Below are 26,206 nucleotides of genomic sequence, written 5' to 3'. Positions count from 1 at the left end.
TATGATAAGTGAAACTCTTTCTGTGTATCATGTGCCCATTAGCTCAGTCCTCTGTTCTCTTGAAGGCTCAGGGCTGGGGATGAGCTCAGGGCTGGTGGTGGAGCTCAGTGGTAGGAGTTTGCCTAGCATGCATAAGGCCCTGTGTTGATCCCAAGCACCCCAAAAAAGAAAACAGAAAAAAGAGCCAGGCATCTGTGGCTCACACCTGTTATTCTAGCTGGGACTTGGGAGGCTGAGATCAGGAGGATTGAGGTTCAGTGCCAGCCTGGACAAATAGTTCTTGAGAACCCATCTCCAAAAAAATAACCAGAGCAAAATGGACTAGAAGTATCGCTCAAGCAGTAGAGCACCTGCTTTGCAAACATGAGGTTCCAACCCCAGTCCCACCAAAAAAAGAAAAAAAAAATTCCTTCCTTCCACTCTGGACTCTGCTTTGCTGCCTCCAATCCAGCTATCAAAGCTGACTTCATGGACTGAGTCTAGGCCCTGCTTTCCACCTCTGTAACAAACAGCTGCCAGTGCTTGCTGCCCTAGGACACTGACTCACTGGGTACTGGGTGATGAGTTACAGCTTGCCTACAGGGATCTGTTTCCTGGTTAAGGTGGAGGATGGGGTAACATCTGCCACTCTGCTCACTCGGGAGGTGGCTGGCATTTTAATGTCTCAGTCCCTCAGACCTACACACAAACTCATAGTAAAAATATGCTTAGGCCCTAAAAAACATTCAGATGGGTTTTAAAGAAATCTGGAACTGGATCTAAAACTGTGAAAGCTATAAAGCTAATTGCTTTACGATGAAGAAATAATGATAACAACTGATATCTTCACAGCATTTAGGATAGGAAAATGCCACTTCATGGTTTGTTATCAGGTTTTGCAGCACCCAGTAAGGCACATAGAAGAGGGATAAATGTGAGCATTAGGTTATTAATAATGGTGTCCCATGTCTGTAATCTCAGCAGTAGGAGGCTGAAGCAGGAGGATCGTGAGTTTGAGGGCAACCTGGAACCTGGGCTACATGTTGAGACTCTGTCTCAAAAAAAAAAAAAAAAAAAAAAATGGAATCAGAGTTCCACAGCTGGTGAGTGGTGAGAGTCAGGACTCGCCCCTATTGCCCCCAGGTCTTCTGGGTCTAAGGTCATTGACTCTGTCCCATGGGCAGCAGTCCAGAGCCAGTCCTCTCGAGACCACCAGGTGCTGACCTGCCAGGCAGTCACGTGCCTCAGCTAGGCCTGAGAGCGGGCTGCTCAGCTGGGGTTGGTGACAGCACTTCCTAGCCTGCGCTTTATTGTGTGCTATCTTATCTCAATAGGAAAAGGCAATTCAGGGGAAGAATTTCCTTGTGGTGGTGCTCCAGGCTTTCCGTTGTCCATCTTTTTTAGCCCAGTTCATCCCCTGGGCTTGACCATTACTCATATCCATGGAGGCGCCTTATCAGGGCTGTCTAAGATAAAGGGTCTATTTTTTTCTCAGTGCCAGACAAACTGGAATCTGTCCACCCTTTTTGGCCTGACATCATACCACACTTAGCCTGCTCAAAATCCAGCCACACTTGGGAAGCTGCTGGAAAAGGAGCCCTAGTACTCCAGCTCTTCCCTTCACAAAGCCCTAGGGTTTCAACATCCTTTGTTGGCAAGTGTCACTGCAAACCATGGAGAAGCAGCTCATGAGCCGGCTAGTTGTGGGAATCTGTTTACTACCATATTTTCTTGAACAATTTTCTTTCTTTCTGGTTGTGTGTGTGTGGTACTGGGGGCTGAACTCAAGGCCTACACCTTGAGCCACTCCACCAGCCCCTTTTTGTGAAGGGCTTTTTCAAGATAGGGTCTTGTGAACTATTTGCCTGGGCTGGATTTGAACCGAGTTTCTCCTAATCTCTGCTTCCTAAGTAGCTAGGGCTACTGGCGTGAGCCACCAGACCCTGGCTTCAAACAATTTTCTTTGAAAGCTTCAAACCTACTGAAAGGATAAAAGGATAAGCTCATGCTTATTTACCTAGATTCATCAATTGTTCTCATTTTGTCACACCAGCCTTCCCTCTCCATGTACCTATAAACTGGACACACACACACACACACACACACACACACACACACACACACACACATGTATTTTTCCCCCTAGCTGGAGGAGTGGCTCAAGTGGTAGAGCACCTGCCTAGCAAGCATAAGACCCTGAGGTCAAACCCCAGTACCACCAAAAAAAAAAAAAAAAAAAAAACCCAAACAGTCATATTTTTCCCCCAAAGACAAGGTTTCATTAGGTTGCTCCGGCTGGCCCCAATCTCCTAGGCCCTCCCATCTCAGCATCCTGAGACCGTAGGCCTGCACCACCATGCTTGGCTATTTTTCATATTTCTTTTTCCTTATTCGGAGTAAGGCCTCTAGAAAAATTCTGGCCTCTTTTTCTCCCTGCCCTACTCTTAACTAGCAATCTGACACTCATGTTTTCCCAGGAGCTCTCTCCTGCTTATATTCTCTGGGTTGGGAGTAGTTTCTATCTGGTCTCCCATTACCTTTCTTGGATCTTATGGACCATGAGATCCCAATGAGCAGTTGCCTGAGCTCAGGGACTTCTCTTGGAATAAAAGATATCTATGTGCAAACTTTATAGAGAAAATGGGGAGATTTTGTTTCTTTTTGTGGTACTGAGGACTGAGCCCAGGGCCTCTGGCATGCCATCTACCACTCAGTTACACTACCAGCCTGGGGGGATAGTTTTAAATTAGTGGATGTATGTAGGTGCTTCCACAGTCTAAAAGCCGCTACTACAAGAATCTGCACAAGTTGAGCGTGGTGGTGCATGCCTGTGATCCCAGCTCTCAGGAGGCTGGTGTAGGAGGACTGTGAGTTCCAAGGCACCCTGGATGAGGCCCTGCCTCAAAACAACAAAAACCAAGAAACCCTTTACAACAGAATTAATGACAGCTAAGACTTCTGATATTAATAAATTTCTTTCTAACTGCTAATAGTGGCATGTGCCGTCTCGTGTTCCACTTTTGTTACCTTGTATTAGGTTTTGTAGATTTTTTTTTTTTATCATGTTGAGAATTGGGAATTCATGTTTGAGAATAGGCAGTCATCTTAGGCACCACCCCTAAATTATTTCAGGATAATTCAGGTGTGTTCTTCAGCGTACGGTTCTAAGATCTTTTAGGTTTAATGGCAAAATTTCATTTTCTCGCTGAAGTATAATGTTGAATCTTCTCCCAGCAGATGAGGTAGTTCCTCCCTCCCTCCCTTCCTTTTGTTCCTTTTTCTTTTTTTGTGGTGGTCTGGGGTTATGAACTCAGGGCTTCCTGCTTGCAAAGCAAGCGCTCTATGGCTTGGGCCAAGCCTCCAGTCCATTTTGCTCTGGTTATTTTGGAGACAGAGTCTCTACTATTTGCCTGGGCTGGCTTCGAACCGGGATCCTCCTGATTTCAGCCTTCCCAAGTAGCTAAGATTACAGGTGTGAGCCACTGGTTCCCGGCTCTTTTTCTTTTCTTTTCTTTTGATGAGGTCTCGCTGTGTAGCCCAGGCTGGCCTTGAACTCAGTCTCCCAAGTGATGTGATTACAGCCGCGCAGGGCCACGCTTGGCTTTTCTTTCTTCATAAACCTTTTGGTACAATCTGATTTTAAAAAGAAAACAAAAAACAAAATAACTCTGCACCTGCACTACTTTTATTTTCAAAAAAGCCACACTTTTAATGTACTTAGAGAAATGGGCCGTTAGCTGTTTCACTAAATAACTTCTTCGCTATCTCTCTAAAACCCCAGGGGGACGAAACATGCAGCGGATCCGCCGAGCGGTGCCACAGGTCCTGGACGGCTGCGGTCAGCAGGGAGCCCGACGGCGGGGCGGGGCTTGGACCCCCTCGGAGGCCGTGGCAGCGGAGTGCGCACGCGCAGATCCGCGTCCTTCCTTTCCTCCCGGAAGTGCCAGGGAACGGATTGAATTGGCCGCACGGTTGTCTGCGGTTGGAGCTTTTCCTGCGAGATAGGCGTTGGGAGCCGGGGTTCCGTTTTGATCCGCACCCCCCTCCCGCTCCGCTGGAGGAGTCCGTTTATGTCCCGCTGAGACGGTCGGGGCAGAGCCCCTGGAGAGTTGGAGCGGGGCAGACGCCATGCCAGGGAGGACCTGAGTCCCTTAGCAGCCACGGCTGCAGATCCGGGGACTGGGGCGAGAAGACCTGAGCCTCCGCCGACACCGCCGCAGAAGCAAAGTGCCGAAGGGAATGCGGGCGTGTGCTCAGATGAAGCGGGGCTCCCGGAGAAGCTGGCGCTCTTTAATGACGTGCCCTGTCCGGAAGCAGAAGCTCTGAACGCCCCGCGCTCCTTTCGGCTTTCAGAGTTAGGAAAAGAGATAGCAATTCGACGTTCTCCGAGTCACTTGAGCTAGCTCCATTTTTAAACTACTCTCTTCTCCAAGATCGTCCTTCTCACCCGGTGACAGGCACGTACAAGCTTCTTGAGATCTTCCTCAAAATTGCAGTATATATTGGGTTGGTCCACGGTAGAGACTCCTCTGCATCCCGACCTTGACGTCAGATAAAAACAAACAAAAGAAAGGGCGAAGAGAATATATCTATGCCTACACAGTCGGAAAATGTGAGAGCGCAGACATGGGAAAGGGAAGTAGTGCAGTTTTGTTGTGTGTGTGCACAGGAGGAACTGAACAAACCCAGGGCTTTGCGCATTCTCAGCACACGCTCTACCCCTGAGCCACACTTGAGCCCAAGTATTTATCTTACATGGACAGTAAAACTCAAACGGTTTCGAGGTCTGTCTGAAGTTTATCATAGTATTATAGTATCTCTTTACTGAGTCTGTAAATGTCAGTCTTCTGTGAGAAACACTGACTGCCATCTTCATAAAAGAAGAAAAAATGTAAAGAAGCTAATCTTTCATTTTGCAGATGGGGAAACTGTGACCCAGAAAGGGAAATGACAAACAGCTCATTAAGTCAGAGCTGGAAACGAGCCCAGTCATGCTGCTTGGCTCAGTGCCTCTCCTTAAACCAGTAGCTCACACCTCAGTGTGACAAACATGATGTGAGCACATCACAACATAGTGCTCATAAATCTGGAGGGAGATAAGGTTAGATTCAGGATCTAGACAGACTTTAAAAAAAAAAAATCTCATTAATCAGAGGTCTCCCTAAAAGATACAGACTTCTTTGGCAAATGAAATAGGTGAAAATCTCTCCCTCTACCCCCAGGAGCTTAAACAAGGACTGGATGATCATCTATTGCAGTTACTCTAAAGGGGATCCATACCGCTGAAATTCCTTCCATTTGTGGGTCTTTTAGCATATGTGTCCAAAAGTATAGATCTCTTCAAGATCTACTTTTTAGTCACATTTTACACACTTCCACATATATTAATTCACTTAGTCTTTATCACAAGCTTTCTAGGTAGGTATTCTCAGGTCCACCTCAGGAATTTACAAAGGTTAGGTAACCATGCTATGCAGACAGTAGTAGCACAATTTGTTACGCCATCTCTCATCTCCAGGTAAGTGGGTGGGAGAGGATGATTGCAAGTTTTGTTGTCCAGCCCCTCCAGAGTTTAGGTAACCCATTGCCCTGGTCATTGGGGTTAAGGAACTCCTGACCTAGCCTGACTAATAACTAGAGAAGCTGCTGCTGGGCAAGGCCCAGTCTTAGGATTTTGGTTGGGACCTCTTCAGAAAGGCTTCAGGATTCTAGAGCTTTGCATACAGGTTCTCAAACAAAGCCAAACTTCCAGTGTTCCCAGTTTGGGGGTTCACTGTGGATGAAGAAACTTGACACAGTTGGGGCCAAGGTGGTAGGAACTGGTTTATGAAGGGAGGAGGCTGGGATGATGGGCTCCAGTGACACGGATGATATTGGGAGCTCAAGTAGCTTTACTCCAACGTAGCAAGGCCATTTGATGTTCTTGGGCAATGGCCACCTCCATTCAGGACTCAACCAATTTCTGGAGCACATTCCAGCCTCCCCTGAAGAAAGGGGGGATGTGTTAAGATAAATGTCATCCTGTCCCCATGCCTTTTGATTTTTGAAAGGTGAGCCCTTCTGCCCTGCTGTTTCCACTCACACTTGAGATTAAACCTGCTACCCATGTTCATTGCAGCCATGACTACATTTTTGCTTTCTGAAAAGTCATAGGGAGGAGAAACTCACTAATCACCTGTGGCCTACCTAAATAAGTCAGTCACTTTTCTATTCTGGTAGCTTCCACAGCCACGAAATCAAGCCCCAACTCCCTAGACGCCACAGTCTGGTTCCTTTCCAGCTTCTTCCACTCTGCAACCCATACTGCACCATCCATTCTGGCCACATCACATTTCTCCTTCCTTGACTAGATTCCACCCCTCCCTCCCTCCCTCCAGTCCTCTGTACCATTTTATCTGCTGGAATGTTCTCTTCTATCCCCTCCCTCCCTGGGCCTCCATTCAAAAATCTTCCTCTTCTCTCAAAATACAACTTCAGTGGTTAAGACCACAAAGCAAAACTGACTTTTAACAAACTTTCCCTTACAAGACAAACAGGGACCCAAAGTAGATAAAAGGGATAGAGAGGTGACTAAGTTCAGAGGTCACCCAGGGGATTAGATCTATGGTTAGACCTGCAGAACCATCCTGCAGGCACCGCCTTCACACTGCTGGGGCTTGCTCCGCCCCCCAGGAGAAACTGGGCAGCTGCAGCTGAGTCATAGGCAGTTGAAGGCCAGCCGGGAACATAGCTGCGTTTCATGGCATTTCTCCAGTTTCCCTTGTGGCAGATGTTTGTGCTGGGATTCAAACTCATTGCTGTGTTCCATAGTGAGATATTTAACTCATTCAAACAATTTATTCACTTCAGTGTTTGCTCCCGCCTAGCCCCATTCCTGTCATTCTGTCACTTGTGATCAAAATAATCCTAAAATGAGATTGTTCTGCTTGGATTGACACTTCCCACCATGCCCTTGCCCTCTGCAGACTTTCAGTTACCTCCTGAAACACACAAGGCCCCAGTGCAAACCCTGCCTCAGCACACACTGCCAGACTGGAGGGAGTTCTGTTGCCTAGAGCAATTGGCTTTGCTTATCCTTGCAAAACCAGTTGTCTTACAGACATTTGGTTGACCCAACAGCCCTATGTGTAACTTCCAGCAGATAACTCAAGCGAGAGTGAATGGAGGGCAGAAGCTAGGTCCTGGCTGTTCCTGTGTGTGAACCCTAGGATCCCAGCACCTGGGCCCAATCCTCCCTTCTGAATTTATCCAGGTCTTGCAGATTGGGCTTTGCTAAGATCCAAACACACTGCTGTTTGTTAGGTAAACTCATTCCTGGCATGTAGCAGATGCTATGTTTATGGTCGAATTTCTTGGGAATAAAGGAAAAGGGAAGATAGAAAAAAGGTCCAATGTCTTTTTTTTGGAGATAGTCTCACCATGTAGCCCAGACTGGCTTCAAACTTCAATCCTGCTGCCTCAGCCTCCCAACTGCTGGGATTATAGAAATACACCACTGCACTGAGCCTAGTGTCCTTTGAATGAAGATTTAGCTTTACAAAGCAGGAGCCATCTGTGAACTTCTAATCTTCAGAACAAACTGGGCATGTCCAGGTTGTTCACAGAACCTAGAGTCTTAGCTCCATCCTGAGCTTTGGTGGTGTAGAACAGCTAACTTCAGTGACAGCTCTGGGGTCCTTACTGCAACAGCTTAAATTCCTGCCATGGATGTCACTGTAGGTTGGTTCTGCCCAGCCACTATAAATGCCTGACCTTGGGCTCTAAGCTGATGGACTGGCCCTTGAAGGTATCAGTCATCAGAGGTAAAGTCCATTGCATTCAAAGAGTCCCTGTGCACTTGGGTTCTGAGGGTCTCCATGTTGTCCTTATTCCTTTCAAGGTTGACATCTTCAGGGTCCCACTGTGGAGAAAAGAGAAGATACTTTGGTGGACAGATCTTTCCCTTCTGTTATAGTCCCCACCTCCAAACAACAGCCTAATCCTGGTTCTCATGAGCCAGGCAAAGTGGGTAAGGACAAGTTAACCAGGTGTTTCTAGGACCTGGGGGTGGGGGGTGAGTATAGCTTTAAATCAAGGAGTGAATGACCAGCCACAGTGTACTGACTAACCCTACTCCTCTGCCCCCATCCTCTTTTCCACTGTCAGTCATGTTCCCTTCATCCTGAAAATTCCATGACTAATTCAGTCCTGGAAAACTCCTAGGCAAACCCAACCCTCTCTTTATGGCCCAGGGAAATATCTCTTCCTGTAGGAAGCCTACCTCCACTGCTTCAGCCCAATGAGTTCTCACCCCTGCTCTCTTTGCATTATCTCTACCACTCATTTGCACTGTGCCTGCATAGCCCTGGCCTTTCTACATCTGCTTTGTCCTCTCAGAGATGATGACCTTCTGAAGAGTAGTGCACAGGTCTGCCTGTGCCCCCACAAGCTGTTTCTTCTCAACCTGAGCCTTGTAGACTTGTCTAAAACACTTACAGCCCAATTCGAAGTGGTGGCCACTGCCAGCGACTATTCCATCAGGGGTAAGAGTGAATGGTTAAAAGTGTGGGCACATAGCATTGATGGAGCTGTTTGCAAAGTCCTTCCCAGCCCCCTTTTTTTTCTGGTGCTGGAGTTTGAACTCAGGGCCTACACCTTGAGCCACTCCAGCCCATTTTTTTTTTGTGTTGGATTTTTTTTGAGATAGGGTCTCAAGAACTATTTGCCTAGGCTGGCTTTGAACCGTGATCCTCCTGATCTCTGCCTCCTGAGTAGCTAGGATTACAAGCGTGAGCCACTATCGCCTAGCTAAAGTCCTGCCCCTCTAAAATGGTGTTAGAGAAATTCGCACCTGGACCCTGGTCAAGGTCAAGCTGAATGCTATCTTGAAGTACAGGCTGCAGAGGCAAGTGGAGATTGTCCTCTTGTCACTAACTTGCTTTCTCTTTGGGCCTCACGTTTACCATGTGTTTACCTTTGGGTAGCAAAGATCAAATGATCTATTTCTTTCCTTCTTTTTTGGCAGTATTGGAGTTTGAATTCAGGAGATCTCTTCCATTTCTAAGATTCTATGACTAATGATACTGACTCATGAGGTCACATTTGACAGTATCAGGAAACCCAGACACAAGTAATGGTGGCAGAGGATGTGTCAGCCTGGGCTGGGTGATCTATTTGGGCAAGATTATAGACCCAGGGGTGAATGTGCCCCCCAACAAAGGTGCTCCACCAGCTGTGCAAACTTAAGCTTATTCAAACAGTCCACACCCCAGAGGTCTCAGACAATACCCATGCCATGCTGGTTTGAACAAAAAGCCTAATTCAATTAGTGTTGTGCTGACAAGAAAAAAACCAGTTCTACTATGTGGTGATTTTAAAAATCCATCATGTTAAAAAGATCTCTGCATCCCCAGTGACCCTGCAGGCCTGGGACTAAGCTGACTTGGCGTATGCAACTCAGCTCTCAGAATCCATATGGGGCTCCACCAGCCACTTCCAGTGTGGACTTCTCATTTGCTGTGGTTGCAGACTTGGATGCACCTTTAATCAAACTCCATTCGGGCATTATCAAAGCTTCCCAGTGAAAGAGCTCACTGGTCCCTCAGTCTCTGATCCATTTGCTCAGTGGCAGTAGGGGCCCGTTCTGTTCTCTGAGGATGGACAGTGTACCCTTTGATGAATGCTGCTTTTGAGCTGAGGCCTGAGTCCCCAGATCAGAGATTTCAGAATGTGCTCAAGTGAATTCTTTAAAGTGGATTGTCTTAGAATTAACTCTCTCTCTCTCTTTCTCTCTCTCTCTCTCCCCCCATTTCTTGAGATGGGGTCTTGCTATATATCCCAGGCTAGCCACAAACTCCTATTCTTCCTGACTCAGCCTCCTGAATGCTGGGATTATAGGCATGCATGTATCGCCATACATGGTTTAATCCCTGTCTTCTGAATTCATAGAATGTTTTGTTTCCAGTGCTGGAGACTGAACCCAGGGTGTCATGAATGCTAGGCATGTGCTATACCACTCAGCCACATCCTCAGCCTAAATTAGGTGCCTTAAAATTTCATTTTAAACCAGGCTCAGTGATTTGCCTATAATTTCAGAACTCAGAAGGAGAATCTTGTGTTCCAGGCCAGCCCAGCTACATAGTGAGAGGCCCATCTCAAAAAGAAAAGAAAAGAAAAAAAACAACAAAAACCTTTCACTTTAAGTAATAAAAAACATTACTGGAAACCAGGCATAAAATTAGTTTGAACAAAAGATGATTTATTCTCATATCAGAAACAATCCTAGGAGACAGGCACAGGTGGCTCTCAAAATGTGCTCTTTGTCACTAGGAGGCAAGGGTAGCATGAGTCTGAAGCCAGCTGCCCCAGGTCTCAGAAAGCCAACTGTGTGGGATTGTTTATAATAACAACTGCTGCAGTCATGCCACTACCACTACTGGTGACTTGCAGCTATTCTGCTTGCTCACAGACCCTGTCCCAAACCATATTTGTTCACTGGGTTGCACATCTTCTCTGAGTCTCTATTGATTGGATTTATCTGAATACCTCCCAGAAAGCAGAAAAGACTGAACTGAGAGAGATCTGAAAAGCCCACAGGTCCTCAGCGTTGCTCCTGGGTTTTGCAATTCTCAATCTCTTTCTCTCTCTAAGGAATTTGTCATGGGCCCACTATCCAGAGGGGGGAGTCACTAGCAAAAACAGAAATGGAAAATCAAGTCATGGAAGTCCCTCCTGGGAGAGAGAGAGAGAGAGAGACAGAGAGACAGAGAGCACAAATGTCCATACCTGCTCCAAGTTTAGGGCCTCCCAATACTTGTGCTGCAGGATAAAGAGACAGTGAAAGTGTTGGACAGATTATGCCGCCATCACAGAGCAGAGCACAGTGCCACTTGTCAGCCTACTGAGCCCAGAGACAGAATGTCAGGGTGGTTAGGGGCAAAGACACAGCTGATTTCAGCAAGCAGGAAGGCAGCAGTCACTAGCAGTGACAATTTAGTTAAATGATCAAAAGAAGAATCATGATAGTTATGAAGGGTTGTAGGTCCTGGGAAAAATGACTTCAGAGATTTAAAAATTACTATTATTAGAAATGATTATTATTAAGGGTAATAATAGCAATAAATCGCTCATTTATTAACCACATAGCTGAGATGATTCAATGTGAGCCATAAAACTAAAAAAGAGAGATGCAAATAAAATTCCCACCTTGAAATATGGGGTGTTTGCCACCAGCCAAGACTCATTTTTACTCAGCATTTAGTGCATGGTTGGTTCTACTCCAAACCTCAAATATGCCTGACTCAGATTCTTGGAGGGCAGGCACCACTGTCTGCTGTCATTCCTCCAGCCCTTCATGCAGTGCCCAAAGACATGTATTCTGACACATGCGCTAGGAATCTACAAATGGCAGTCAGGTTGATCTATGAATGTCTGTTAAACCAACTAGCTGCCAGTAAGAGCTGGCAACAGGATCTGGGGTTATCACATGAAAACTAAGCCTGTACTGTTCAGCTCTTGAAAATTTTCATTTTAAACAATGTTTTAATTACAGGATCTCAATGATACACAAAAGTAAAAAAATAATGAATACCATTGGATATAATTCTGTTTTATTTGATCTGGCGCCCTCATTTGATAAAGTGTTTTAAAGTAGATCATTTCATTTTTAACAGAATGTATCTCATAGATAAGGACTCTCTAAAAAAGTCCTAAGCAGGACTGGTGGTATGATAGGGCACTTGCCTAGCTAGCATGAGGCCTAAGTTCAAACCCCAGTGCTGCCAAAAAAACTTCTAAGCATACTGCTATGTTATATCTAACAAAATCAGTGATAATTCCTTAGCGTGCATCTTTATTTGGGGAGGGGACACTGATGAGATCCAGGGCCCCATATACACTAAGTATGAGTTCTGCCACTGAGCTGTATCCTCAGCTAGCATTCATCTTTTAATAACATTCTGATGGAGGAATATAAACTGAAACAAAAGATTAATTGGAGGAGATACAAGTTATTAAAATTATGGTTCCACACACATCACAAAAAATAGAAATGCAGATGATATAAAGTAGGGGTTGAAGAGTTAAATAACTAAAATATAATAGAAATAAGAAGTTAAACAAAACGCTAACCTTTGCCTTTCTTCAAAAAATATACTCATCAAGATGCAAATAGCTTTAATACAGTTAGTGTGTATTTGTTTCTTAAACAATTACTAGGTGTAATGTGGTATCCTGGACTGTATCCTAGAACAGAAAACGAACATTAATGGAAAACTGGTGAAATCCAAATAAAGCCTGCAGTTTAGTTGATAGCAATGTGCCAATGTTAACGTCTTAGTGATGATAAGTGTAGCATGGTTATGTAAGATGTGTATATATGTGTGTGTGTGTATATATATATGAAAGCTGAGCAAATGACAGGCAGGAACTCTGTATTACTTTGGCAAGTTTTCTAAAATTACTCCAAAATAAAGTTATTTACACCTGCATAGCAAGCGTGAGGCCCAGAGTTCAAACCCCAGTACAACCAAAAACAAAAAAGAGTTATTTAACGCTAAGCAAACAAACAAGTAGGTTTGAGACTCCCAAATGGATTAAAATGAAGCCTGAAACTTCCCTTCCAAACCTCCATCTCAGGCAGCCTAAAATTTAAGAAGAGTGCCATCTAGTGGAAAAAGCAGTCAGGTTTTTTTTTTGTTTGTTTGTTTTTTTAGGTTACTGTTTTGGGGTTTTTCTTTCGCTCTCACTCTTCGTTTTTGCTTTGTGTTTTAAAGACAAGGTCTCACTATGTAGCCCAAGCTACCCCTCAAACTTACAATCTTCCTGCTTCAGCCTCTGGAGTGTTGAGATTACAAGTGTGTACCACCATGCTAGCTCTTAAATTACTGTTTTAAACAATAATGATAATGTCCTAAGGAGCACAATTAATCCAAATATTTGTAACTTAGGTCTCTCTCCAACTCCCCAAAGAACTAAACAAATAAAAATAGTAGTTGGGCATGGGTGACTCATGCCTGTATTCCTACCTACTTGGGAAGCTAAGATCAAGAGGACTGAAAGACTGAAGCCAGCCTGGGCAAAAAGTTCAAGAGACCCCCATCTCAACCAACAGCTGGGTGCAGTTGCTACGTTCCTGTCATCCAAGCTATGCAGGATGCTGAGATGGGGAAGATAGCGATTCCAGGCCAGCCTGGGCAAGAAAATTTGCAAGACCCCATCCCAACAACAGAAAAAATCTGGGTGTGGTGATGTACCTGTCATTCAGGCAGAAAGCTTAAAATAGGAGGGTCATGGTCCAGGCTGGCCTGGGCAAAAAAGTGAGATCCTATCTCCAAGATAACCAGAGAAAAAGGGCTGGAGGTGTGGCTCAGGCAGTAAAACGACTGTTTCACAAGCACAAAATCCTGAGTTCAAAACCTCAGTACCACTGAAAGAGAAAAAAAAAATGTGCTCACCATAGAAAAAATTTCAAAAACCAAACATCACCAAGAGTAACTCTATAAATAGTCATTGAACAGCCTTCTAAGACGTGTATTACATATATAATTATTATTACATATAGTATTATCAAATTGTGCAAAGTTTTTCTCCCTTTACATACAGTGAGCATCATTTCCGTAGTCCTTTTTTTTCTGAGACAGGATCTTGCTATGTTGCCCAGGCTGTCCTCTAAATCCTGGGCTCAATTGATCCTCCTGCCTCAGCCTCCCAAGAGCAGGGACTACAAGTATTGGTATGGCACCTGCCTCCACACACTCTTGCATTTGGACTATGATTCTGTCACCTCTGTGAACCACAGTATGTAGGGTTTCAATTCACTTTATTTCTAATTTTCTTTCTTTCTGTACTGGGGATTGAACTCAGGGCTTCACGCTTAAGTACTCTAATAGTTGAGCCACACCCCAAGTCCTTACTTCATGTCTAAAAGCACACTTTTCATGTTTCTGAAATAGAAGAGCATGCTATGGGCCCTGTGTACACAGCATGTAGTAACTTTATTCCTGAGACTTTAAGGCATGGCATGGAGGAAACAGAGTCACTTTCTAGGCTTAAATTTTAGACTATGGAGGTTGAATGGGCACTCAGAGACCATATGTCTAACTCCTTCCTCTTACATTTGGGGAGTGACTCACCCCAAGACCAGGGAGATGAGATTGTGCTAGACTTGGGAGGTGTCATAACATTTTGACCTGGTTCCCTAGTAAACTTTAAAACACTATGCCATATGCCTCAAAAATCTCACACACACACACACACACACACACACACACACACACACACACACACACACACATTTAGTTGCTGGGAATTAAATCCAGGACTGGACCAGCCTAGGCAAGTGCTCTACACTGAGCTACCCCAGCCCTACATCTTTTTAAAACTTACACAATATTGATAGTTGATTTACCAACTACATAGCATTTACTCTGGATCAACCAGGACATCACCTATCTCCCTATCCCCTGTATTTCCTTCTCTAACTGCCCAGCATGCCCTGCTTTGCTCTTCTTTCCTAGGCTGTGGAGGAGGAGGAGGGAAAGAATGGAACATTCAGTGGGAAGTTGTCAACAGGCTTGAAGTGCCTACACAAGGGCGAGGCTTTCACAGCGAAGCATGGTTGCTCTGGTGGTTTGATGCAAACCTCTCCATTGGGGTCTGGACAGGCCCGTCCTGAGCTTGATCAGTGAAAGCAAAATTCTGACCCACCATTACAGCTAAAGTGATGCTTCCACATGCATTGCAGAGTAGAAATGTAGATGATAGAAACTAGGGGTTAAACAAGTTTAATAACTTACAAATGTAATTTTTATTTATTTATTTGTGGAACTGGGTTTGAACTCAGGGTTTCCTGCTTGCAAAGTAGGCATTCTACTGCTTGAGCCACACCTCCAGTCCATTTTGCTGTGGTTATTTTGGAGGTGGGGGGGGTCTCAAGAACTGTTTGTCTGAGCTGACCTCAAACTGTGATCCTCCCAAGCAGTTTGGATTACAGGCATGAGCCAATGGCACCCAGCTTACAAGTATAATTGGAATAAAAAGAGAAGTTAAATAAAAAATGCTAATGGGCTTTCTTTATAAAGATGGCATAGCTTTCTCAAAAACATTTCAAAGAAAGGGCCACTAGAAACCGACAATGGACCTTTAAACTTAGGATCTGTTGCTCAGTCGGACCTAAAGATGGCCCAGTCCAAAGCTGGAGTTTCCTCATTCCTCTAAGTGGGCAGTGCTCTGCCGAATCAAAATTCCTTCACACCTGACCTTGGCTAGGCCTCCTTGTCCTCTGAGAGCTCACTATCTTCATTCTCAGGGAAGGTCCAGAGAAATGAGTGGTGTTGCCTGGGTTCATGGCTTACAAGGGCCAGAGCCAGGATTCAGCTCATCCCTCTCCTCCCCCAGTCTGTTTTCCCCTGCACCATGGGTGGTGCCATGGGTAATCTTGCAAAGAGCCTCAGTGTCCCCACTTGACCCTTCCAATCATTTTGTCATACAGTAGAGACAGGCCTCATGATTCCCATTTATAGCAGGAGAAACTAAAACTTGCAAGTGCAGTGGAGACCAAGGCCCAGACAAGCCCCTGTGTGCATCTCCCTTCCAGACCTCTGTTCATTTTCCTGCCCGGCCCCAGTTTCCCTTGGGGCCCAGTGAAGTTTCCTCCTCACCCCAGGGGAACCAGCTGGCTGTCCCACACATTGTGGGATGGACCGTATTGTGCTGGTTCTTATGGTTCCATGGCAGGTGTCCTCATCTCCCTGGGGAGGAAACAGAGCTGTGCAGGGCAAAAACCATGTCCTGAACTTGACTGCTTGGTGTCTATAGGTACATTCTGGCTCTTTCTCCTATTTATGTGAGTTTTCTTCTAAAATCAGCACTTTCATAGTTCTCTCTCTCCCTCTTCCTTTCTCCTCTCCCCTAAAGAATGATCTGTCTTTAAGAATGGCAATGGTGGGCTGGTGCAGGAAACAGTGTAGAGATGGAACAAGCAGTCTTGGTTACTGAGAACCTCAGGCACAGATTTAGCAGGAACACACAGCGCTAGAATTTGACCTTCTTCCAACAGAGCAATCTAGTGTGTGACACTTTTTCCATGCCCATACATATATACTGCATGCACTCAGCATGCACACATGTGCATGTATATGCATAAGCATACACACACACACACACACACACACACACACACACACACACACACACACAGAGGACTGCACCAGCTCCCACCACACATATCCCTCAGTGTGCACACTGTGTTCCAGTGACAGAGATAGCCCCTTGCAGAATTGCTATACAGCTTATACCAGTCTATGACATTGCTGGGGAGCTCAGAAGGACAAGAGTGATCAGGTGGTCTAAAAGCTGAACTCAATCTTTCAGAATCTTGGAGGCTAAAGAAAGACAGAAAGGCTGGGCGCTGCTGGCTACACAGGAGGCAGAGATCAGGTAAATAGTTGGAGAGACTGTATCTCGAAAAAAAACCCTTCACAAAAAAGGGCTGCTGGAGTAGCTCAAAGTGTAGGCCTTGAGTTTTAGCCCCAGTACCACAAAAATAAATAAGTAAATAGAAAGAAAGAAAAAGAAGTCTTTGGAAGGTGCAGAAGCAGCAGCCTTCAGACACTTCACAGGGAGTTGGCCCTTCCCTAGTTTCTTAAATCTCTCCTACACTCATGCCTCTGGCCCCCTTCAAGTAAAAACAAGGATGTACATGGTATCTTCAGTGTTAGGCGGAAATCAGCCCTGCAGCTGGAATACAGGTGCTGGCTGCCTGGAAAGTGAGAGGCTACTCCTGCAGGCCCTGCTGCCTCTGGCCTCTGTCCTCACCTATAGACTAGGACTCTGTGAGCTCAGTGGCCCTTATTCAATATCTGCTTAATGTGCCCTTGGGATACCCTGCAGGAGTGGGGCTGCCCTTCTATTGAATGGGTGGTGAATGAGGGAATGAATGGGTCCAGTCTGTGGAGTGTACCATCCCCTGGACAGATGTCTGAAAATCTATGTAGCCCAAGCAAATGGCCTCTCTACATGGCTATCAGCCACACTCATCTGGTACCCTTACCAACTGGGTACACAGCCAGTGGGACACTTGAATCAGGATGAAAACACCCATGTTCTCCCTTCATAGTAGCTTGCATGTATTCCTGGTCTTGTCTCATCCTTCTTATGTAACATCACTGGGTTTCTTTGTAAATCTCAGTGTTTTCCCTTATACTAGATAGGATGCACTGTTTGTTTCAACAACTGTGAACAGAGATCTGGGGCTAGATGAGTTTAATGAATTAGCCTAAGGAAACATAAGAAAAAGAAAGCTGGGTTTGATGGTGCAAACCTGTAAACCCAGTCCTCCAGAGGCTAAGGCAGGAGGATCACTTGTTCCAGACCACCCTGGGCTACACAGCAAGACCCTGTCTCAAAACAAAAACAAAAAATGGGTGAGGCTAAGAAGGAGATAGAAAAAAAGGCAGACCTGTGTCCAGAGACAGGACACAGGTAAGTACAAAGACTCTAGGCAAGGGAGAGGAGGAAATTTAATGGAGGGGGGGAAAAAAGACTAGACAGAGTCAGTTTTCTCATCTGTATAATGGGAATAATGGATAATAAACATGGTCCTGTATAGCCCCTTGGGTACTATCTCTGCCAGGGCAATGAAGAGCAGTGGTTAGCAAGTGAAGACAGAGATAAGTTCAAATCCCAGGTCTGCCTTCTTTTCTATCTCCTTCTTAGCCTCACCCATTTTTTGTTTTTGTTTTCAGACAGGGTCTTGCTATGTAGCCCAGGGTGGTCTGGAACAAGTGATCCTCCTGCCTTAGCCTCTGGAGGACTGGGTTTACAGGTTTGCACCATCATACCCAGCTTTCTTTTTCTTATGTTTCTTTAGGCTAATTCATTAAACTCATCTAGCCCCAGATCTCTGTTCAGAGCTGTTGAAACAAACAGTGCTTGTAAAATATTCACCAGACCATATAGTGCCTAGCACAGGGCACCGTACACAGTCATCATTAGCAATGAGCACTGTAATTCTGATTAATGGATTAGAAACACGTGGTGAGCTAGAGGGCCGTGGCTACAACACATTGTTAAGGCAGCCTTCATTTCTCCACTTCCCCTAAGCGTACTGCAGGAAGTAGGCATTCAGTACAGTTGGAACACACCCTAAGACACAGACAGAAAACCACCATCTCTGACTTAAGTTAGGAAATGATAAAAGACCATGTTTATCTACTGATAGACACATAACCTTAAAGTCAGAGTGGCTCCCAGGCCCACAGGCCTGGACAGTGGGAGTTGGAAGCATTCACCCAAGGGCTCAAGCAGAAGCCCAGGGGGTCAGTAACAGATGCAGAACAAAGTGTGTGTGGGGGACACCTCAGTAGAATCCAGGGCAGGGGTAGGGTGTGGACAGCCCATGAGTGGGGAGAGATGCCTTGGGTGTCTGAGTCCAATCCCACGAAGCATGTGAATGACAAAGCTGGGAGCAAGAGAGGTCACAGAGCACAAGAAGTGACCTACACACTTCTGTCCTTTAGGAGTGTGCTCTGAAGTCATGAGGCATGGGATCAGATTCTTTCTGTGATCAATTTACTAACTACAGTACCCGCTAGTCTATGGGTAAGTCTGGGCTGGTCCTCTGTCCTCAAGCATTTTCCTTTTAAATTCCTGTCCTCAGAAAAACGTTTGCTGAATGAGTAACCAGATAGCTGGTTGGAGTGTTCCATTTTACCCATCTGTTAAAAGACACCTTCCTGCTCATATTCAACCACAACAGACCAGGATCTTTAAAAACCAGGAGCATGGTGCCCTGTGTGGTGGTGCATACCTGTCATACCAGCATTAGGAAGATAGATGCAGGAGGACCTCAAGTCCAAGACCAGCCTGGGTTACTCAGTGAGTTAAAACCAAGACCTGCGTCAAACATGCCAGCCCACTGCAGGCCGCTGATTTGTAGCCTTGGGGGCTAATTTTAATTCTCTTCTTTACTTTTTAAAAATGTTTGCCAAAATTTTTATCCAAAACATGTAATTTATTTGTGTTTGTTTATTGATGTGACAGGGTCTTGCCATGTTGCTCAGGCTGGTCTCACATCCATGACTTCAAGTGATCCTTTCGCCCCAGCATTCTGAATAGCTGAGACTTAAAAAACAAAAAATGTGGGTTGCTACAAGGCCTGATGGCTCAGATACCTGAAAAAAGTTACACGGCCTCCTGCTCATAAATTAAACAGCCAATATGAGCTCCACAATCCTGTCTGACCTGCCAGTGTGAGAGCAGCTCAGTGTTAGCTATCTCTTCATGAGCCTCAGGAACTGTATTATCTAGAGTATGTGTGGCTTAGGATCTGAAGTAGGAAGCCTGTGCTGGGGACAGGGTGGGGCCCGGCCAGCTGAACTTCTAAAAGTTATTCCTTTTAGTATGGGCAAAGCATTTATTTCCACTTGCCTAATTTAAGAGTGTGACATGGGCCCTTAGACTTTGCCTATTTTAAACAACAGAATTCTAAAAACAGATAGAATACAGAATCAGGGAAGAATGAATAAAAACAACTGCAAAACAGAGAAATAGCCCAAATTAGCCACAAGGGCAGATTTCTGATTTTGCAAGGCCACTGTTTAGCACTTCAGCTGGAGGGAGGGGAATGGGCAAGGTGACGAGATGCTTTAATGCCATGGAGCAAATGTTGCTCCCTGCCTTTCCTGACTGACCCACCTGTCCTTTCCTCTGACTGTGGTCAAGATCATTCCTTTCCCCATTAGCCTCAGACCTTGGTGGTGACTATGGGCCATGACTGCCAGGCTGCCAAACACAGGCCTTGGTGTCCTACACATTCTGAAAAATATACAACACCAAATGACTGAGGAATCCACCCTAAAGGGTGCACAATTCTTAACTCCAACCCTCCTCTCAATAACCAGCTGTGTTCCAGGATGGAGGGACAGGGAAAGACAATGGCAGCATGCCCCCACAATCTCGAGGGCAAATGGCCAACAGTGGAAGGTGGGCAAGAAAGTGTGTATTCTGGCTGTTCTAGCACTCTGGGGAGAGAGCTACTGACCCTGGGGGGAGGGGGTGATTTCACACAACGGGTAGCATCTGGGTAGGATTCTGACCCATGCAAATGGAGCCAGAGGGAACCCTAGCAGGAAAGGCCCAGAGGCCTGGGGACAGAGAAGAGTCCAAGGCTTGGAGAGAGTACCAGATGAGGGCAGGGGATAGCATGAGGCTGGGCAGGCTCAGGTAGGTCTGGAAGATAACACTAAGGAATCTGGGATTTATCAAACCACCAGTGGCTCCAAGTGTTGGATTTCAGAGTCCACTATGAGTTTGACAAATATGGGGACTCAGGATAGATAACTGATTATTTTGCCAAATAAGGCCATTAAAAATCAAACCAAACCTAAACTAAAAATTCAACAGCAAATACCACTTTTTATTACCATCATTTCATACAAGAACATTTAATATCAAAAAAGTTGGAAGGACACAAACTCAACAAGACAGTCCTTTCACCACCAAAAAACAGCTGGTGCCCTCTTGCCGACACTCGTGACCACTACATTGTCCTTGTTCTCATTTTAACTCTGACAAATGGCACCTTCCTTGTTGAATGGGACTGAGATGTACAGCTATGGGACTGAGAGTGTCAGGCCAGTTCAGACCTGAGAGTTACACCTGTTTGCAAATCGAAGATGTGGCACACACTTTGTTAACAAATACAAAATGAGGCAAAGATTTTTGAAGTGCTGGGCATGGCACCTACCATGGAGCCCGCCTGCATAGGTCACCACTAGCAGCACAGCTGGAACTGCGGTTCCTCCCATGATCACATGGGTTGGGAAACACTGAGACTTTTACTATTCCTGCATTTGTTTCCGTAGGACTTGAATGTACAGTGTTCCCAATCTGCCTGACTGTGGAAGCTTCTCCATCGTGTCCCAGTTTGAGTGGCTCTTTGGGCAGACTGGGAGCCTCAAGGAGATTCACGTGAGGTTAGCACAGGCAAGATTAGAGAGGAGCAATACCAGCCCCACGAGGCGCTGGCAAGTGTTGGTGAAAGACACAGCCATGCACCCGACTGCCAGACAGGCCCAGTACCTCCAGATCAGAGTTGATGGAGGAGACCTCAGAGGAGCTGCTGGAAGACACTCGGGCCCGGATGACTTGAACAGGAGGATATGAGGGAGGCTCCTGCAGGGACGTGTCTCCTGTGCTCATCTGTCCATCCCCGGGCAGCCTGGTGGCACTGCAGCCTGCCTGCAAGATGTGTGGGAGAGGACAAGCAGCGATACTTACATGACTGTGCTTTTGAATAGCTAAAGCACTCACATACTTCGGAATTCTAAGGGCACAAAGGGTGTGCAGTGCAGTGTCTATCTGCACCCTCATCCTTCTGCATGCAGAGGCTACCAGGCTCTCATGTACACGCTCAAATACACGTGTGTGTTTCCCTATTTCCAGACATGGTAGCACACACTATTTTCTCTTCTACACTTTATTTCACCTAACGGTATACCTTAGAGATAGTTCTATATCAGAAGTTTGGGAGCATTATAGGTGCTCATAATCCATTTAACCAGTCCCCTACTGATGAATGCTTAGGGTGTATTTCCAACCTATCACTTTTCCAATCAATGCTGACTGCAGTAAGTTATATTGGACACCCAAGATTTCAGGGTACTTAGAGGGTCAACTCATAAGGCAGAATTGCGGGCTAGAAGGGACCATGCATTTGGACACTCAGTGCCAACGGTACACTCCATGGAGGCTTTGCAACTCATACCACAGCAGCAGATGAACGAGTTAGATCGTACAGGAAGAACACGTTTGTGAAATTATCTATCTATCATCTATCTGCCTAGCTAGCTACCTATTCTCTCACAGAGCTGGGATGAGGGGTTCCTCAGAGATCAGCAAAGCTTCATCAGCTGGACTTTAAGAGTCATGCAAGATTTTGGATTTTCCATTGACACACCACTCAGACTAACCCTGTTTCCTGAACAGGGATCTTTCACTAATTAACCTTGTAACCTCAGAAGGAAATTTGCCCTCTGAGTCTCCATTTCCTAACCTATCAAAGGCCTAGCCTCTGTCGAAGGGGGGCCATTGGGGTGTCGTGGAGCTCCAATGTACATACCCGGGACACATGAGAAGAGTGGCTAGAGTGCTGGGCCCCAAATTAAGCAAGCTCAGCCCTCGACAGGGTCAGTGTGCTGTTCCATGTGAGTCAGCTGGACAGGCAGAGAAAGTCCACAAAGGAACAAAGGCAGTATTCTGGAAGCTGCCCAGGAACACAGGTGAGGTGCTGCCCTGCTGCTCTCTGGGAGAAGGGGGCTGAAACAGGAACCCGTGGGCGGGGTGGGGAAGCAGGTGCACTGGCAACAGTGAGATTACACCCTACAATCCCCCAGGGCCTGCCCATACCTGAATCAACAGACAGAACAGAGTTTTCAGATGTTCCCAGAAAGGATAAGGCTTTTGATTCATGGGAGCCAGCCCCTCTGCCCTCCAGAGGCTCTGCCTGAATGGCTGAGCTGCTCCCCTGTACCTCCTGGACCATCTCTTTAGGACCAGTTCTTGGGAGTCAGGGAACAACACCTGTGTGCTCCCTTCACCCACTTCCAGATGGCCACCATGACAGGATCTCATCACACATGTGGCTGACAGGGTGCCAACAGTCCCCACAACCTTGTCACTGGGACATGCTCATCGAAGAAGGAGAAACAAGTAACAGCCAACTAAGCAGGTACGATATGGCAGTACAGGGCAGTGTTATCTTCATAAAAGCTCAGGCCCTAGAATTAGACAGGTTTCATTTGAAACCTGTTTTTATGATTTGCTGTGGGATCATGGGCAAGTTATTTATTCCCCTCCCTCTCCCCTGTGCTGGGCATTAAATCCAGGCCTTGTATATGCTAGGTGAGCATTCTACCACTAAACTATACCCCAGCCTTTCTGGAGTTGTTTTTTTTTTTTTTGTCCAGGCTGGTCCTGAACTCAGCCTCCTGAAGTGAGCCTCATAGGACTATAGGTGTGTGCCACTGTACCTGGCTCTGTGCCTCAATTTAAAATAATTATTAATTGTTGATAAGGTTTAAAAATAGAAGTAATCGTGTACCTACTTCAGGGTGGGAAGTATATGAGAATTTGTATTCATAATAATAGTGAACCATTTACTAAGTGCTTACTTGGAGTCAGACATGCTGCCAGGTAAGAGACAGTATATAGCATGGAGGTCAAGGGCGCAAACTCAGGCAGAGGCAGGTCAGAATCCTGGCTCAGCCACTGACAAGCTTTGCGACCTTGAGCAAGCTACTTAACCCCTCTTTGCTCCTGTCTCCTTGTCTGTAAAGTGAGAACACCACCTCAAGGACTGGCAATGTGTATAAGAGTTAACCTATATAAAGGACTTAGACCAGTACTCTAGCCCATAATAAGCTCCAGCTGAGGGTTGGCTGTAACTATTTACTTAGAGCCTGGCAAGTAGTTAGTTAGCTCTGAAGTGGTGTCCCTAGAGCTGACAGAGGTGGCTTCCTGCCCAGGCTTGGTGGACAATGGGGCCCTAGGCTCCCTCTCTGGGAGATGTCTCTCGCCCTCTGGTGGACACAGAAGGAAGCGGTGGAGTGGAAGCTCAGACATGCCTGTGGGCTTCAGTGGGGAAAATGCTGGAAGAACACTAATCCTAGCAGGAACCCACGCAACACTGAGGTACAAGGTCGGTGAACCACTAAGCTACACCCCAGCATCCCATCCCAGGAGACACTTCTGAAATTTCTTTTTCAGTAGTTCCAGGATTTTAAATTATCTAGCGCAAAGCTTTGGGCAGCTACCAGAGTTCTCTGTGTTTCCCCAAGGACTTCTCCCTCCCCCCATCAGAAGGGTGTCATGGCCACAGTGGGCTCCTCTCTGTAATCACATGCTCTGACTCTCTGAACTTCACTTACATCACACACAGGGGGCATCACACCCAACATCCAAGGGACAACTGGAAAGAGTAAGCCCAAACTCCTCCCTTGGAGCACCAGTGTCCTATGAGTAGCTGGGAAGGGGTAACATCACTGAGAATGTGCTCACAACGCACCTCTACTGAGGGCCCATGACTCCCAGGGTCTGGGCTGAGGAGAGGCAAGACAGGAGACAAAGTTAACCCTGCAGCAGGAGACAGCACACAGGGAAATCAGTCAGTGTGCTAAGGGCTTTGCAGAGAACTTTCAGAGGTAGTGAAGTGAGGGGGCAGAGCTCTGGACACTCCTTCTCCCTGAGGGCCTTTGGCGAAGGTAACATCTAGGTTGCAGTCTGGTAAGAAACAGGCAGCCATGGGCAGAGGAGCAGGGAGAACCTCTGTGCAGCTGGAGAGGAAGGACACAGGGCAGAGAACAGGGGGAGCACGTGGCAGGTGCACAGTGCGGACACAGTAGGGAGTGGGTGGGCCTGGGCCTGAGGGTCCTGGAGTCTCTGTAAGGAGTTTAGATTTTATTCTGTGTGGAAGGGGAAGTCAGGGGAGTGTTTTAAGCAAAGAAAGGTCACAATGTTTGTCAAAGAGCCTCTGGCTGCTTGCACAGATGAAGGGATGAGACGAGGGTGGCAGAGGAGAGGAAGAGCGGCTTCAGGAGACTGCTGGGCTCCACACCTATTTAAAGACAATATTCATAGGACCCCAAATGGATTGAATGGATGTGGGGATGCAGCAGGGAGGGGAGGAAGGAATTTTTGGCTTGAACCACTGCATGGACAGGGACAACCACTGTACGTGACAAGGAAGATGGGCAAGGAGCCAGTCTGGGCAGGGAGACCCAACCTTCTGTGTTGGAGTGGTGTGAGATGCCATGTGGCACTGTTGAATAGACGTCCAGGCATGGAGACTGGAACTGGGAGGAAGGAAGGGTGCACATACAGGCTGAGGACTTTGATGCACCAGGACTGAAAGCAACAGGACTGGGGGGGTCTCCAACAGAAGGGAGCATTCCTAGATGGACCTGGGGCACTCCCACCCAAAACCAAACTCACCAGAAGAAGCCAACAGAAGCCATGGGGAATGAATGGCCTGTGAAGATAGCAGAAAAGCAGGGGACAACGGAACTCAGATACCAGTGACTAAATGAGTGGAATCTCAATCAGAGCAGAAATGACCGTGGATTCAGCAACCTGGACATCACTGGTGACCTTGACAAGAGCAGTCTTAGTCACCTCTTTCCCCATCCTCTTCTTCCCAAGGACCTGGAGTGTGGGCCAGAACCCTGGGAGTCACGTGGAGTCCCCACCTTCTACTTCACAACTCTCTCCACTCCATCTTTGCCTCTCCATCTGCTCCAGCCTTGGCTTAAAGTTGTGCTGCCTCTTCTCAGGACCTCCCACTGTCCGCTACTGGCTGCCCTGCTTCTACTCTCCTTTCCCCTGCCCACCAGTAACACACAGCTGAGGCAGAAGGTGTGGGCCATGTGGCAGAGCACTTGCCTAACAAGTTCAAGGCCCTGAACCCCAGTACCAAAAAAAAAAAAAAAAAAAGACATTAATAAAATAAAATGCACAGCTGACATTAATTCCAGTACTGAAGCCTCCTGGGCTCCCACAACCCTCAGTCAGATCCTGCAGTGTGGTGATCTGACCCTTGCCTCCTCCCCACCCTTTCACCCCCTCACTCTGGGAGGGCAGCAGAACATGTCACCTCAAGTATGTCTCTTTGGCATTTGGATGATTTTGAGGTGAAGGCAAGTGAAAACCTGCAGAAGTGAGAGAAGCTATTTACTACCCTAATCGCCTGAAAGTAGAGCACAGTTATCCCTCGTATCTGCAGGGGTGGCTTCCAGGACTCCCACGGGATCCCCACAGATACCAATATCCTCGGATGCTCAAATCCCTGATGTAAAGTGGTGAGGAGTTTGCATATAACCTGTGTATATCCTCCCCTGTATACTTCAAATCATCTCTAAACACTATGCAAAAAGGTTCTTATGCCATATTGTGCAAGCAATAATGACAAGTCAAAAAGACTACATTTTCGGTACTAAGCAAAATTTTAACAATATTTTCAATCTGCAATTGGTTGAATGCAGAACCCATGGATAAAAAGAGCCAACTACATAAATTTCGCCTTTTGTAAAGGAAATTCACCTTTATAAAGGAAACTTCCCCTTGTGCACAGAGAGAGACAACTCCTCTGCATAACAGGACAGCCCTGCATTACCATGCCGTCACCTTCCATCCCCTTCTCTAGGTCACTCCCCACCCCAGAAGCTCTGACCTTTTCCTGTGTTTAGCCTAAGAT

At 46.3% G+C, this 26,206-nt stretch overlaps 1 protein-coding gene across 3 annotated transcripts in view; it reads right to left on the bottom strand.

The window, feature by feature from the left end:
* Positions 1-3,646: 3,646 nt before the first annotated feature.
* The window catches only part of Tmem44 (transmembrane protein 44), a 34,902-nt gene continuing 12,342 nt past the window's right edge, over positions 3,647-26,206 (bottom strand). For all 3 annotated transcript variants that reach the window (XM_074073488.1, XM_074073489.1, XM_074073490.1), the window contains 2 exons: positions 21,040-21,194; positions 3,647-7,879 (listed from right to left, as the gene is read on the bottom strand). In XM_074073488.1, the coding sequence (XP_073929589.1) occupies positions 7,769-7,879; positions 21,040-21,194 (266 nt within the window). In that variant the 3' untranslated portion in view covers positions 3,647-7,768. The remainder of the gene's footprint in view (positions 7,880-21,039; positions 21,195-26,206) is intronic.

Source organism: Castor canadensis, chromosome 5 (assembly GCF_047511655.1).
Source record: "Castor canadensis chromosome 5, mCasCan1.hap1v2, whole genome shotgun sequence".
Lineage (NCBI taxonomy): Eukaryota > Metazoa > Chordata > Mammalia > Rodentia > Castoridae > Castor > Castor canadensis.
The sequence above is the reverse complement of the archived record's forward strand: the minus strand, read 5'-3'. Positions and strand labels throughout refer to the sequence as shown.